Below are 14,668 nucleotides of genomic sequence, written 5' to 3'. Positions count from 1 at the left end.
AACAATTAAAGTCTAGAAACATGCATATTTTTAGAAAGAAATTTCTAGAAAAACAAATCCTGGCAGAATAATGACCACTTGTACTTAGATACCTAAGAGAACCCAGAACAAACTTGCATAAAAGAATAATTCCTTGAGAGATTTCAGGCACTGCCCAGAGTTCATGTGACAGCCAAATGGAGGAAACACTATTACTCTTTGTCAAGAAAGAATTTGAATTTTACACAATGTAAAAACAGAAGACGATAGAAAAGGTTAATTTCTTTCACACTGGTGCTTGGATGATTACCAGCTAGTGGAAGTCAAAACATTTTAGGGGATTTCAACCCTCTTCTCCCCAGAAGAGGGTTGAAACTTTGCATCAAAGTATCAGAAGAGGTATTGAGATATCCAAATAAACCCTAGCAACATGTGACATATTATGTGGCCAGCCCTTTCCTAGGGTCATCTCAATTTAAAGTTAACGAATTGAAAAAAACCATCACATATTTCTTTAAAAGTTTAGGTCAAGATAAATGAATGTTGCAGCACTAGTTTCTTCCACTATAATTGCTGTAAATTTCTACTAATTACCTGAGCAACTTCTTTAAAAACAATAGATTTGCCGGTTATTTCCACCAAAATTAATCATACACATCACAATCCTCATTTCCAGTCATTTCTCTAAAATGAAGATTTAAAATATTGGTAATGTGTCTAAATATCAGTCATGTATTTTTGGAACTCTTGGACTATAGGATTGCATCACAAATTATCAAGGTTATTTTATTTTCATTCACATAGTACTCTGCAAGCCACCACTAGTGTGTCGTGGGGAGTGATTTCACACAAAACTACTTTTGACCCAAAATACTCATCCCTCCTATTATGGTTGGACAACGTTATTCTGATTATTGATCCCTTATTATCTGTGGGAAAAATGGCATCTCTTCTACACACATCATGGTCAGAATAGTAGAGGCTTAATAATAAAGTTAATAAACTTCCAGCAGTCAATATCAGCAAAATACATGTGACCAAATACAGAAAAATTAATATTTTATAGCTTTATCCTCTCCCCAGACTACAACCTTGACGTGGTGGAAGGGCTTGTGCATTCCGATGACCCCTAGAGCTGTGCTGGCGGGAGTAATAGTAATTGCCCTTGCAGGGTCACCCATGCCAGATAGGTCGAAGGTTAGGAGCGGTCGTCATCCTACGAAACCCTTGCAAGGGAAAACCGGCAGCAGCAGGACAGAAGACGCAGGAGAAGAAGACCAAATTAGTTAGAATAGGAACGTGGAATATTAGGACAATGATGAGGACAGGGAAAATGGAAAATATCAAGCAAGAGATGGAAAGGGGAAAAATAGATATTTTAGGTCTATGTGAGGCGAGATGGAAGGTTAGCGGGGATTACTGGAGTGATCAGTATAGAATAATATACAGCGGCGGGGACGAGAGCCAACGAGGGGTTGCCATAGTATTAAATGAAGAGGTGGGAAGAAGCGTAGTCAACATAGAGCAGGTAACGGATAGATTATTACTAGTAGAGATAAAAGCAGAACCGACGAACTTGGTCATTATTCAGGTATACATGCCACCGAGCAACCAAAAGGAAGAAGAGGTTGATAGGATATACGATCAGTGAGAGGACATTCTCACGTGTGTTCCCGCAGGGAAACAATTGATAGTGATGGGGGATTGGAATGCGACGGTAGGCGAAGGAAGAGATGGTGATGAGGTGGGGGACTATGGTTTAGGCACGAGGAATGACCGCTGGGAGAAAGCAGTTCAGTTCTGCAGGAGACAGGGGTTAGTCAACACCAACACTTGGTTTAGACACCACAAAAGACGCAGGTATACATGGAAAATGCCAGGTGACTCAGAAAGGTATCAGCTTGATTATATCCAGGTTAGAAACAGGTTTAGGAATAGTGTGATAAATTCACACAGCTTCCCAGGAGCGGATGCGGACTCTGACCACAATTTAGTTGTTATGAAATGTAGGGTCCGTTTCAAAAAGATAAGGCAGGGGCAGCGGGTTAGAAAATGGAATGTAGAAGCATTAAATGGTTTGAAAAGGAAGGAATACAAACAGGCGGTAGAGGAAATCATGGAGGATGGTAAAGAGCCAAGTACAATCGAAGAAAAATGGGAAAGGATCAAGAAAGGGTTGTCTAAAGCCGCAAAAGACACTATTGGAACCGTTAATGCTAAAAGGACTAGGAAACCATGGATCACAGATGAGATGATTACAAAGATGGATGAGTGGAGAAAATGGAAGAATGTCAATACAGAGTTAGGCAAAATGAAGTACAAAGAATTAAACAATAAATTGGGGAGGGCAACAAATAAAGGAAAAGAAGTATGATGGAAGACGCAGTGCGAGGATATGGAAAGTCTGCAGAGGAAGGGTGAAATCGGTGCGCTGTACAGCAAAGTTTAATTTTTATCGGGAAGTAAGAAAGGGAGATCTATGCTAACAGTTAGAGATAAGGCGGGTAGGATAATAGTTGACGCAGGGAAGATCCAAGAGAGATGGAAGGAGTATATAGAAGAACTGTATAGTAGAGAACTTCGACCAATAAAGTTAGACATTGAAAAGGAATATGACGTAGAGGAAGATAGCTTAGGTCCAGGCATACTCGACGCTGAGATAGAAAGGGCATTAAGGGAGATGAAACTAAACAAGGCCGTGGAGGTGGATAACATTCCCGCAGAACTATTGAAATGTTTAGGAAAATGTGGGAGGAAGAGAATATATGGGCTGATTCGTAGTATTTATGAGGAGGGAATCTGGCCAGAAGACTTTGTGAGATCAGTTTTAGTCCCTATTCTGAAAAAGGTAAAGGCTACATCATTTGAGGGCTACAGGACAATAAGTTTGATATCCCACGCAGCTAAAGTTGTTCTCACGATTGTAAACAAAAGGATAGAGAGTAGGGCAAATGATTACTTAGGGGATGATCAGTTTGGGTTTAGGAAGGGGAGAGGTACGCCTGATGCCATTGCAGTAATGAGATTATTAATTGAGAGGAATATAGAACACAACCAGGAGGTATTTGCCTGTTTTGTAGATTTCAAAAAAGCATTTGATGGAGTGAATTGGGAAAAACTAATGAGTATATTGCAGAAAATAGGAATAGATTGGAGGGATAGGAGGCTAATCCGCAACCTGTACATGTCTCAGACTGCTGTGTTCCCCACTTCCTCAGGTGCAAGTGGGGAACAGGGAGACCGGATGGGCAATGTTAGGAAGAGGTGTAAGGCAGGGTTGCCCATTATCACCATTGCTGTTCAACCTGTATTCAGAGGAAATGAATTGGGAAGAACTGGAGGTAGGAATGAAAGTGGGCGGGGAATTCGTAAAATCAGTTAGGTTTGCTGATGACCAAGCTTTAGTTTGTCAGTCAGCCAAGGGGTTGCAAGCATTGCATAGTAAATTGGAAATTCAGTGCGACAGGTGTGCGATGAGAATCAATATTAATAAAACAAAGGTTATGCCATTTTATAGATAGAAAAAGGCTAAGCTAAACATTAAAATAGGAGGGCAAAAACTAGAGCAGGTAGAACAGTTTACGTACCTCAGAAGTGTTTTGGACCAACACGGTCAAAGTAGTAAGGACGTAAGGAGAATAATTGCACTAGGTAAAGAGGCTTTCACAAGGAGGAGGGAGTTGATGACAGGGACTTTGAGTAAGGATACTAAGAAAAGACTCGTAAAAGTTTGATATGGAGCATAGCTATGTACTGTGCGGAAACGTGGTCATTGAAGCAGGAGGATAGACGTAGACTGGAGGCTTTTGAAATGTGGGTGTGGAGAAGAATGGAGAAGGTGAAATGGACAGAGAAGAAAACAAATGAGGAAGTACTTAGTATGGTGGGCGAAGATAGGGGTTTGTTGGAGGAACCCTATGGAGGCAGGAAAAGTGGATGAAGGGGGTATTGACCGGCAGTGGGATGTGGAAGACTGTAATTTATGGTAGAATGTTGGGCAAACGAGGAAAGGGAAGGAACAGGATAGGGATGTTGGACGGGATGAAGGGAGGAAGAAAGTACTCAGAGATGAAGAGGGATTTGACGTAGAGTAGGATGCTCAATTTTGTGTTTTGTTAGGAGAAATAAAATATTTATTTGGTAGTTGGGTCCATCCAAAAACCTACCTCTACCGGTAGATTACCTCAAAAAAAATAGCTTCATCCATGCATTCTAAATATTTCCATATTCTAACTATTGGGATTTAACTGCACTTCCAGCGATGAATAAATATTTTCACAGAAAAATCTACCAGAGAGGGTGAGAACTAGCAGAGGTGGTAAATTTACACTCCTAGTCTCCGGGTAGGAAGGACTAACAGATTGCTATTTTCTAGATGGGGAGGCTAAAGGAAGTAATCCTGAGTCAGAATGCTGGTATCAGCATTGGCCTATCTTAAGGAGAGGAGCCAAGGGGTCCATAATTTAAAGTCCTATCCAAAGGATTAGATACTCTAGAGCTACAAGTATTTGCTACATGGCATATACCCATCTCTCGAAGATGACCCTTGAGACCATATCTGCAAACTCTTCACCTGATAAATGAAAAAGAAAAACTTTGTTCCAATCCACCACTTTATTTCAGGTACGACTAATTTCGACGCTACGGCATCATCCTCAGGTACGTACCTGAGGATGATGCCGTAGCGTCGAAACTAGTCATACCTGAAATAAAGCGGTGGATTGGACCAAAGTTTTTCTCTTTCATTTATTAAAATGAACTTCCACAAAGTTGAGGCTGAAACTATTGAGATAATCTTCACCTGATTGTGAATCCAACATCCTCAACCATCTCCTTCCCGGGAGAAACCATTGCCTAATGAAATAATAACTCTCAATTGAGCTCGGCAGACTCAGCTGGAATTTGGCTGCTTGACTAAGGCATGAAAACAGATGGCAACCTTAGGATGCCACAGAGGAGAGCATTATAGCCACTCACCCTGCCAAAACGAGGGACTCGATTACTCCAGCACAAGTCAGAGCATTCACTCAAGACCCAGACCCATACATTTGATTGTGGCACTTACACACACGAAAGACAGTGTTCAATGCAGAGTACATGAGGTTGCGGCAGGAGCTGTGTAAAATTTTAATTGTGCACCTACAGTAATGCAATTCTTCAAATTGACCAAATAACTATAATTTTCTTCCGTCATGCTTGCCATGGACCAATTCAGGCTCATACTTATCGGAAGTGTGCTACTCAAGAAATTTACTCATGATTTCCCCGTTGAATATGTTTCATTTCCCAAAGATTCAGCTTGAAGTACGTCAACGAAGGCCAGCTGTGACATCACGTTATCTGATCAGTGAGTCAACCGACCCCAAATATCACCACACAGGAGGCTACAAGGCCTCATTGTGTTTCACCTTCATCAACTCAACTCGCCTCAAGTAAGTATCAACCAGCATTACCTTATTGGTAAACCTCTTTCAACTACCACCCCATTTGGGAGCAGCATGAAAATCAGCCTGCCAGACTTTGTTTGAATTTCATACATTATCTCAATATTTACAAAGGATCCCAAGGCATTGTGTAGATAAATACATTTCAATTCGAGATTTCATTTGTATAATGTTTTGTATTACACAATGGCTTCTTCATCTGACAAAGCAGACTAACACTGGTGAAATCGTTGAGTCAAAAACATTTCAAGAGGATGCAATTCAGAATAGAAAGGTACTCATCAGCTCAATTTGTTCCCAGCTCATAACGGTCACTTGTTATCTCAAATTCCACAATAATATGGGATACAAGTTTCAAACCTCTATAAGAATCAGATGCTACAAGTAAGAATTTGACGGGATTGGAGAACCTAGCATTGGGGATGAAGGTGGGCGGGGAGCTAATTAAGGCAGCTAGCTCGGCAGATGATTCAGCAATAGTCAATCAGATGGACATGAAATTGCAGTTATTGCAGAGTACACTTAAGGATCAGCATGAAGTTGAGAATGAACTGGTAAGGAAAGTAATATGGTTCCCAAGAAGCAAGAAATAAAATTAAACATTACAGAGAGAGAGAACAAATCAGGACAGGATGGACGGTTTACCCATTTGGGAATTATTTTAGAGGACACTTGAAGCAGGGTCGTCAGGAGGGCCATTTGGGGAAGAATCGCTTTGGTGAAAGAGGCAATTGCCAAGATGATGGAGCTAATGGTAACCATACCGAGTACATAAAGAAAGGACTTGTGAGTGCTTTATGGTAATAGTGTGGAGTTGTTTGATGACAAAGCCTGCATATTTAAGGAAAGGGTGATTTACGATTAAATAAATTAAGGAGATAAGGTATGGAGAAGGATTAAGAAAATAAAATGGGAAGACAAAATTTTCAGTTTTACTTATGGTGGGAGAAGAGAGGAAGTTGCTAAGTGGAAGTCAAAGGGGATCGAAAATGTGAGGGTAGAAGGAATCATTGATGCGGTGAAGGGCATGGCGGACGTGAGAACGCTGGCTAAGCAGGGAAGAGGAAGAAAGAGAATGGGTTTCTTGGATAGCACTAGAGCAGTAGCTAAAATGAATAACTTAAAAACAAATAGCATCCGGTAAAGAAGAGATGAGGCTTAGAGAATGCCCTTTGGCATCCATGATGATGTGTGCAAATGGCTAAGAATTATTCAAAATCCTCCTCTATCAGGAAGAATATCTATTATAACGATCGTGGAAAGGGTTAATGCGGTGCTGCCAACCTCAAACTTGAATGCACATTATCAATTAACCCTCTTAGTGCGGCGGGCCGATATATCGGCTTTCGTATCCCTGGCAAAAAGTGCAGCGGGCCGATATATCGGCTCTTGCGTAGGCTATTGTTTATATTGTTGTAACTTATGGTTTTTCCTTTAATAATTTCTGGTTTTTGTGCTTTCGATAGGTTAAATTCCATAGAATTACATAACTAATTTTTTATTAGCAATTTTAAATGCTTTTCAAAAAGTATAATTCTTACTATAATTTTTCGTTCAGTTAAGTACATGTCGGGAAGCTCAGCCTAATTTTTTGCTTGTTTTTTTTCTGAGTGGTCTTTCCCCTATGAAAAGCCACTGAAAGGCTACTAATCTGTTTTCATCTGTAAACTTTTGAATGTGTTATGGTGTGGTGGTGTTGATATATAGCTGCTTATTCAGACTTTGTTGAGACGATGGAAATGAGAGCACTGCTTTGTAATCATTTTGGTTTCTCTTGCCGTCCATCCTAGCTAATCAATTGCGCCCTGTGTATTGGATTACATTGTCAGCAGTTCTCTGTGAGTTAGAACTTGGTTTTTTTCTGCCTTTATATTGTAAGCACATTGCCGCAGTCTCAAGGAAAGGGGACAAGTCCCAATTTGACTCAGTGAGATCAGCCTTTTCAACAAAATCGAACTATGCAGAGGCTGACAAAAAAATTTTGCAATTCACTGGTTTTTCTTCATTTATTTATAATATTTTCTACATGTCTTTTTGATTCCGAATTATATTTAAATATCGTAGTTTTATTGAAAAATGTTTTTAAAAATATAATAGTATTGTGTCTAAAAATCGAAATATTATTGCTAAAAAAATATTCTTCAAATTATAATACTGTAATAATAACATTTATTTTTCAGATGATGTAAATGTATTACATCATTATTAACTAAAATAGTTTATTTTAAAATAAAAAAACTGCATTTGGATATCTAAACAAATAACTTCATAATGTTTTTTTTCCTAAGGTGATACATTTTCTTAAATTACCCTTCGCACCAGTACCCCTGGAATCCCCGCCGCACTAAGAGGGTTAAAGGTCAAAAACATAGCACAGTTTGCTACATTCAAACATTTCGTTTCTTTCTTCCTCTACATTTAGATAAGCCTTCAATTTTGGTTGAAATGATAGAACCAATCACTAGGTTTCACCTCCAATTCAGTAACTGATGTATGTGAAAACACTAGGTTGCCTGCAAGGTAGCCTTTATTAGGCAGTCTAATAACCGTACCGTATGCACTAAATGAAACCTTCTTCTTTGCTTTGGTCGTGTGCACCTTGGGACATACACCTCTGTATATGTCAGCCGTGCATCACGATCAACAGGTTAATCAAAAAGTTTCAATCAAGTATACGATATACCAGATTGTGACCATCATAACATATTGTAACCAAGTAAACTGCTTCCTTTTATGAAAGCAAAAATACAGACTACTAGTGCTATAAACACAAGAAATCCTGATTTTGAACCTGTCATTTTAACTTTAATGAATTACAAGTTAAAATAGTCAGTCCACTAATAGGTGGAAAGGCTAAAATGAGAAGGTATGGAATATAAGACAATGAATTCAAATGAGCAATTTAGAAATGAAGTTCACCCAGCAATCATTGAGGAAATATTGCTCAGTCAACACTGGAGGAAGGCAGTTTTGTGTGGTTTTTACTCACACACAGAAATATCATTTTTCTCCATATGAGATAGAAAGGATTGTAAGTTAAAGTGATCATTATTTTTTGGGGTATACTATGGCCTGAGGTTCTTTACCATTCCCTTCTTCAAAAGCATTTTGCGTCCACTCTTTGGCATCCTAAGATATCACTAGTTATACAACCAGTTACTGTTAAAAATGCTTCCCAATATTTGTTAGATGATACTTGCTATGCCTAGGGCGTATTGTCTACACTCCCACTTATGTACATCGACCATATTGCTTATCTTGTCCTTTTTATGATATAAATCTCCATTATGTGATGGAGCGGTGACAACTTCAGGAGATATTCCAGGGAGGAATGACAAGTCTATGCGAGGATAAAGGAATAGGAAATAGACGAACAAGAATCTAGCAACACTACAGAATATCCTTCAAATCAGTTCAACTTCTGAATTATGAAGTTAGAACAAATGGAAACACTCATCATCACTACTATTTTCTAAATTTATATTAAGCTTAATGCACACTTCGATGCTCACTTACATGCTCTAGAACCAGTTGCTACCAGCGAATGCATCTACATTATGTTTTTAATTCTATATATAAAAAATAACATCGGCAACTATTCTCTTAACTCTGCCTATCATCATCATTACACCAGAGGCAGGAATGACTTCCATTATGGGAATATAAGAACTAAAGCATTGAAATTAGGACCCAATGAAATGGGCATCAGATTATTTAACAAACTACCCAAAAGTATCAAGGATACACAGGGAACTGCCGTATTCAGGCATAAACTAAAAAGATATCTACAACGCAATATGTTTTACTCGGTTGATGAATATCTCAACAATATTCCCGACCAGTAAGTTCATACTTTTAGTTTCTAGCAATGGTAATGGTCTGATTCATGTTTGTGATCAATGATTTTTCTGAATTTGATATTGTATGTGCATGTTACAGCCGATGTTCATGGGTTTGTACCAAACACTTATGTAACTATGAGCATCTATTCTTTTATGTATCTTAACTGAGCCTGTGTCTTTGCTCCTCATTGACGTGCCTTATATCATGTACATACTTCACCCACCTGGTATTTTTGTATTGTGATCTCTGGGCAAATAAAAAGTAATAATAATAATCACTGAATTATGACCGCTTAGAGTTATTATCACCCGTCAAAGTATTAGTACAGATAAGGCGTTTTTCTAATTGAAAATTGAGGGTCTTAAATATAAGTAAGTGCAACAATGATAGTGTCCGTCATTACGCCGATGTGTCCTTATCGGAATAAAATTCTTTTTGGGCTAATTTTAACACAGAAATGTGTTTAATTGCCACTACTGATTCGCCAAAGGTTCCAACATTAATAACGACGGACTTGTGTTTATAATAACGTTAAATTTATTTACAAACTATATGATCTTCCATTTCGACCAAAAATGGAATTCACTCAGGTTCATTTTGCACATTTCAAATACACCTACCTACCAATACAAGATATAGGATTTCCATACTAAAACACTTCACAGCAATCAAAAGAGTTTATATTACTGAAGACTTGAAGTTTCTGTCGGCATAATCTGATGGAAGCGAACGCTCCGATTTGGCAGGAAAACCAGGATCCCCGGGAAAAACAGCAGGACGAGTTGATATTACTCTCCACCCGCCTCGCCTTGTCCAATCCTGAAATTCAATTACCAAGATATAAACTCCTTCACATTAAAAGAGAGAATAAAAAATAAAATTAAAACATACATTTGTATTGTATTTGAAGTAGTAGGTTACAGAATAAACTGCAAAAATACTCATTAGGATTTTTCCAGTCCACCATCGGGCCATCATTGCTCGTTTTTCTCCCTGCAAAAAATATCTTTCGGCATAAATAACCTTTGAAATTGCCTCCTTGATTCCTTAAGCAAAGAGCAACACTTACCAATGCCGGTGTCAATGCTCCGAAAACCTTATCCAAAGGAAAACGGTAAGCTCTTCTAATTGGATTGAACAATTCTGGATGTTGTTCTGCTTGATAAAGGGGCTCCCGAGCAGTTAACTCTTGATCCTTAAGCCACTGTTTTCTCCAAGCTCGTTCCTCATCGGTCATTCCCATTAATCTTTCCCTTTCTCGGGCCATTCGACCTTCTATTGGGAAAGGCTTCACTCCTCCCGTTTGTGAAGCCATTTCTAATATTTTCAAATGCTTAACTACAAAAAGATATACTCCAAATCCCCAACCTCCTCAGCCTCGACAGCTGAAATGAGTGTAAAATCGACTGTCTTTTTACTAACTCTCGTCGTCATCACGATACTTTCGATTGATGGTTTGATCGACTATGCATCGACTATTGAATTCTGTGTTATGGTGGCTGCTGGTCAGTGAAACGAACCCCGGATTTGGACTAACTCACACAATTACCCAATAATGGCTTCTGGAGCGATAAAAAAGGTATTTGGCGTCACAAATTGTTTAGCAGAATGGTTTAATGAATAATATTCCATAACTAAGGAATGACAATTCTGTTTTGTAGACTACGAAGTTAACTCTGCTCCCGGTGGCCAAAAATCCCCACTACTCATTAGGAGCTCTTTACAACAAAACTCTCAGAGTCCTGCAAAAAATGCCGGAGACTGCTGCATACAGAAAGTACACTGAGCAGATTGTTGAAGAAAGAGCTCAACATGTCCAAAGCGTGAGTTGAAAATTACGTGAATTTTGAGTTTAACAATAGATTCAGGTGTGATGTGGTGGAGTCGTCCCATGATGATAGTAAAAGAGAAAATGCTTACAATTTTCCACTTTATAGGTTCTTTAATACCGACTAGTTTAGTCTTGAGAATGGTGTAATACACCGAAACCCGTCGGTAATAAAGAATCTATAGAGTGGTAATTTGTTTTTCTCTTGTTTCGGTCATTATTGAGTTTTAGTTCCACAATGGGACCTTAAGTCTTGAGTCTTGTCGCGTAGCTGATGTCTTAAGAATCTAACTTACGGTCGTTGGTTTGATTGAACAGTTCTGGACTGAGATTTCTAACCTAGAAAGATAAAATATAACTCTCCTCTACCAAGACTCCAAAGACACCCATTACTGCGAAATTCTTGAGACCTAAGGGCAATTGTAAGATGGTATTACTATCATAAACTAGTCTGTTTGAGTGTATTTTACATTTTACTGACAGGAACCCGATGTCGCCAAGTTGGAGGAGAAGATAAACTGTGGTCAGATAGAAGAAGTAATAATTCAAGCAGAAAATGAACTTAATCTTGCTCGTAGAATGCTAGCATGGAAGCCTTGGGAGCCATTGTGCCAAGAACCTCCTGCAAATCAATGGAAATGGCCCATTGGAAAAGTTTAATTCAGTAAATTATATATCGTATCTTGTATAGGTAATAACATATTGTAGTTATCTTTTAAATATTATAATACATAAATATGAAAATTATTTTACTGTTATTTATTGATATGGTAACCTTTCTAGGAGGTAACTCATAAATCTAACCTTTCAGATTTTATTGATTTTATAGGTGCTACTTCACATACCGTTTCTTGTTCATTAATAGTCGATCTGAATGTCTTAGTTTTTTCAAGTGTTAAATATTTTGTAAATTGAGAAGACAGATGAAACTTAAAAGCATAGCCTGAATGCTGTGACCTTCCAAAGAATAGTATATATAATTCATGGAATTTTCTTTAATGGCAAATGTTCATCTCACTCACTTAATTCTCAATCTCCTAAGGAGCTTTCTTTCCACACATATACGAACTAGCAGTCTTTGGTTGGCATTTAATATGAAGTTTTGCCGGAAAAATTGAACTATCCTCTTCTGCCCTTGTCAAGTGGCAAAATGTGACATCGCACTGCAAAAATAGATCATGATCACTTCATATTGTTGAAGCATGCACAAGCGTATTCACTTGTACCTTTCGAATTAGTTGTAATAATATTCGAGCGTGATTATACCTTACCACACCACCAGATGCAGGGAAAGGGCTGTATTTAACACTTAAAACAATGAATATACTTTGATTGTAACAAGTTTTAATGGTTGGACAATTTCATACTTAAAAAGGTTGGAAATGGTGGCGATCAATGCTTTACTAAAATTTAGCATATCTTCACAGCAGGAGCAGTTGGGGGAAGATCACCATCACTGTCTTGCTAAGGCACACACTGCCATGACCCACACATATCTCGTGACGAAATAAATTGTAACCTGGTTGTGATGAGAGTGACTTTCCCCTGATGGTCTGTGGTAAATGCTGAGTTTATTGCCAGTCCATCAGGAAAATCTAGAACCCATTCTAACAGAGGGGTACTTCAAATGCAAATGTAGGTATATTTTGCGGCCGAAATATTTTTTTCAGGATTTTGTCATGCCCGTGAGATAAGCCCAGTGGGACTAAGAATACCAAGAGGGTTTCCAATATGGTAATTTCCCATTGCATATGCATTCTGTGCCATCGGCCTTCTGCAGCAGTTTCTAGGACGCTGGAATGCATTGCATTGACCCTCATCGGAGGCTATGGGCATTCTGTGGAAGAGGATGTCCATATCAGGACGTGCTCAGTCATTTCATTCAGTAGAACAAATGTTTTACCTCCTCTGCCACAACAAGTTGAATGCCAAGGTTTTCTCTTCTTATCAAAGGCCAAAACTAGCATTGTCCAGATTCTGTATTACTTTCAGAGAGGATAATACCACATAGTTTAATGTATTTACCATGAAACCTCTCTTAACAATCATCCCTGTTAATGGCCAATTTTGTAGATGTTTGCAAATTACTCTGTTCAATATAGTAAGTGTTCCTCCATTCAGTGACTGAAAATGATAAGTATGAGTTTTTTCCAACTTTTGGAATTCACTCAGCCTTTGAAGAGGAATATCCTATGCAAATATTGCTTCATTATAGCAGCTGAGTCCCCTAAATATGCCTGCATCCACTGATTTTTAGTACTCCAGGATAATGTATCCTGTGACAAGGTATGTGCCTCTTCATGCAGGGTATTTGTGGCATGGTTCTCCCCATGGTTTGTTTCCTCTCTCCTGATTTCCCTACAATGTAGAAAAGGGCTAAGTGTGGACATCATTTTGTTAAGCTTACACCACCAATGCTATTTCCCATCCTTCATATTACATTTCTTTTTGGGTGACGGCACAAGAAAAAGAAAAAGGGGTTACCTGGGAGCACAATTAATTGGATTTCGATGAAATGGTTCAAGTTATCAATGACCAAGATAGTGGTTTGTAGAAAACAAGTCTACTGGATTACGTATGCAAAATATTGACTTTTAATCAGCATGTGAAAAGAGCAGATGCTCATTCAATAATCTTTGAAGGAGAGCTTTGATTTTATTAACCTAAGATGTTCAGCATTTGCTGTACATTTAGCCCATTTAGTGAATTCACGAATATAGATTAAGGCATCTGCTGAAGATAATAAAATGGATACTAAATGTATTTGCCAGGAACCAGGGATTAATGGCCTACAGAGATGGTTTATCACCCAAATAATCATTTGCAGAGCTCACACAGATAATTTTTAGAAAGTTGAAATTCATAATGAGGCTTCATATATTTTACCCCAACAGGCAAGCTACTGCAAATTTTAATGCCCATCTCTATGGTTCTCATTCAAGCATTTTCCTGAACTCCTCGTGCTATGCTGGGGAAAGTGTGAATTTATAATAAACTCTGAAATACTTGTGGTAACCTCTCAAAATTTGGTACTGTCATGTTCCAAATATTTTCTGTTAAGTATTAATCCTTTGTGATTTAGTAGTTTCTTGGGATTATAGCAGTACTCTCCCATGGCATAAGGAACTTGATATAAAATCAGGAAAAATTTGATAATTCTACAATTTAAAAATTTATTGTAATTTACTCATCATAGATCTTTTGTTGTTGTGAACATTGTGTGTTGCCAAATAAATAAGTAGTTAGGAACACAAACCTCATTTGAGTATTTTGGCATGATTATAAATCTTCAAGAAAAATAATTAGAGTTATCACAGATAAACTTTTAACATTTATTGATTACAAATATTACAAGCGGTGTCAGTATCAGCATGTGGGCCCCATGCACTGCTGTAGATGCAATGTCCGATATTTAAAACAATAGTTGGGATGAAATGACTATGGCTTAGGTGCCCCTTCTCAAGCTCTTGTTTCAACTGAGGCCCATTTTTCTATATTGGGGACTTTTTAAGGGTTGTAATGCAACTCTTGTTTCAACTGAGGACCTTCTATGAGGCCCATTTTTCTATATTAG

General features: G+C 38.2%; 2 protein-coding genes across 2 annotated transcripts; one reads left to right on the top strand and one right to left on the bottom strand.

Annotated features, from left to right (window-relative positions):
- Window positions 1–9,780: 9,780 nt before the first annotated feature.
- ND-B17 (NADH dehydrogenase (ubiquinone) B17 subunit) lies at window positions 9,781–10,680 on the bottom strand. The gene is made up of 3 exons (XM_071598845.1): window positions 10,336–10,680; window positions 10,158–10,259; window positions 9,781–10,085 (listed from the first exon to the last, which is right to left on the bottom strand). The coding sequence occupies exons 1-3, from the start codon at window positions 10,579–10,581 to the stop codon at window positions 9,945–9,947; spliced, it is 489 nt and encodes a 162-aa protein (XP_071454946.1). The 5' UTR covers window positions 10,582–10,680; the 3' UTR covers window positions 9,781–9,944.
- A 39-nt stretch (window positions 10,681–10,719) lies between these two features.
- ND-13B (NADH dehydrogenase (ubiquinone) subunit ND-13B) lies at window positions 10,720–11,841 on the top strand. The gene is made up of 3 exons (XM_071598846.1): window positions 10,720–10,845; window positions 10,928–11,089; window positions 11,578–11,841. The coding sequence occupies exons 1-3, from the start codon at window positions 10,822–10,824 to the stop codon at window positions 11,752–11,754; spliced, it is 363 nt and encodes a 120-aa protein (XP_071454947.1). The 5' UTR covers window positions 10,720–10,821; the 3' UTR covers window positions 11,755–11,841.
- Window positions 11,842–14,668: the final 2,827 nt, after the last annotated feature.

The sequence above is a fragment of the Hetaerina americana genome, unplaced genomic scaffold (assembly GCF_022747635.1).
Source record: "Hetaerina americana unplaced genomic scaffold, ioHetAmer1.1.p SCAF_10, whole genome shotgun sequence".
In the NCBI taxonomy this organism is placed as follows: domain Eukaryota; kingdom Metazoa; phylum Arthropoda; class Insecta; order Odonata; family Calopterygidae; genus Hetaerina; species Hetaerina americana.
Note: the sequence above shows the minus strand (reverse complement) of the source record. Positions and strands in the feature narration are given on the sequence as shown.

Bases quoted from the DNA above. Each gene is read 5' to 3' on its own strand.
- ND-B17 (XM_071598845.1), bottom strand. From the start codon at position 10,581: ATGGCTTCACAAACGGGAGGAGTGAAGCCTTTCCCAATAGAAGGTCGA. The intron at 10,260-10,335 runs GTAAGTGTTGCT...TATTTTTTGCAG, and splicing joins GAGCATTGACACCGGCATTG to GGAGAAAAACGAGCAATGAT. The intron at 10,086-10,157 runs GTATGTTTTAAT...ATTGAATTTCAG, and splicing joins ACTTCAAATACAATACAAAT to GATTGGACAAGGCGAGGCGG.
- ND-13B (XM_071598846.1), top strand. From the start codon at position 10,822: ATGGCTTCTGGAGCGATAAAAAAG. The intron at 10,846-10,927 runs GTATTTGGCGTC...TCTGTTTTGTAG, and splicing joins CTTCTGGAGCGATAAAAAAG to ACTACGAAGTTAACTCTGCT. The intron at 11,090-11,577 runs GTGAGTTGAAAA...TTTTACTGACAG, and splicing joins GAGCTCAACATGTCCAAAGC to GAACCCGATGTCGCCAAGTT.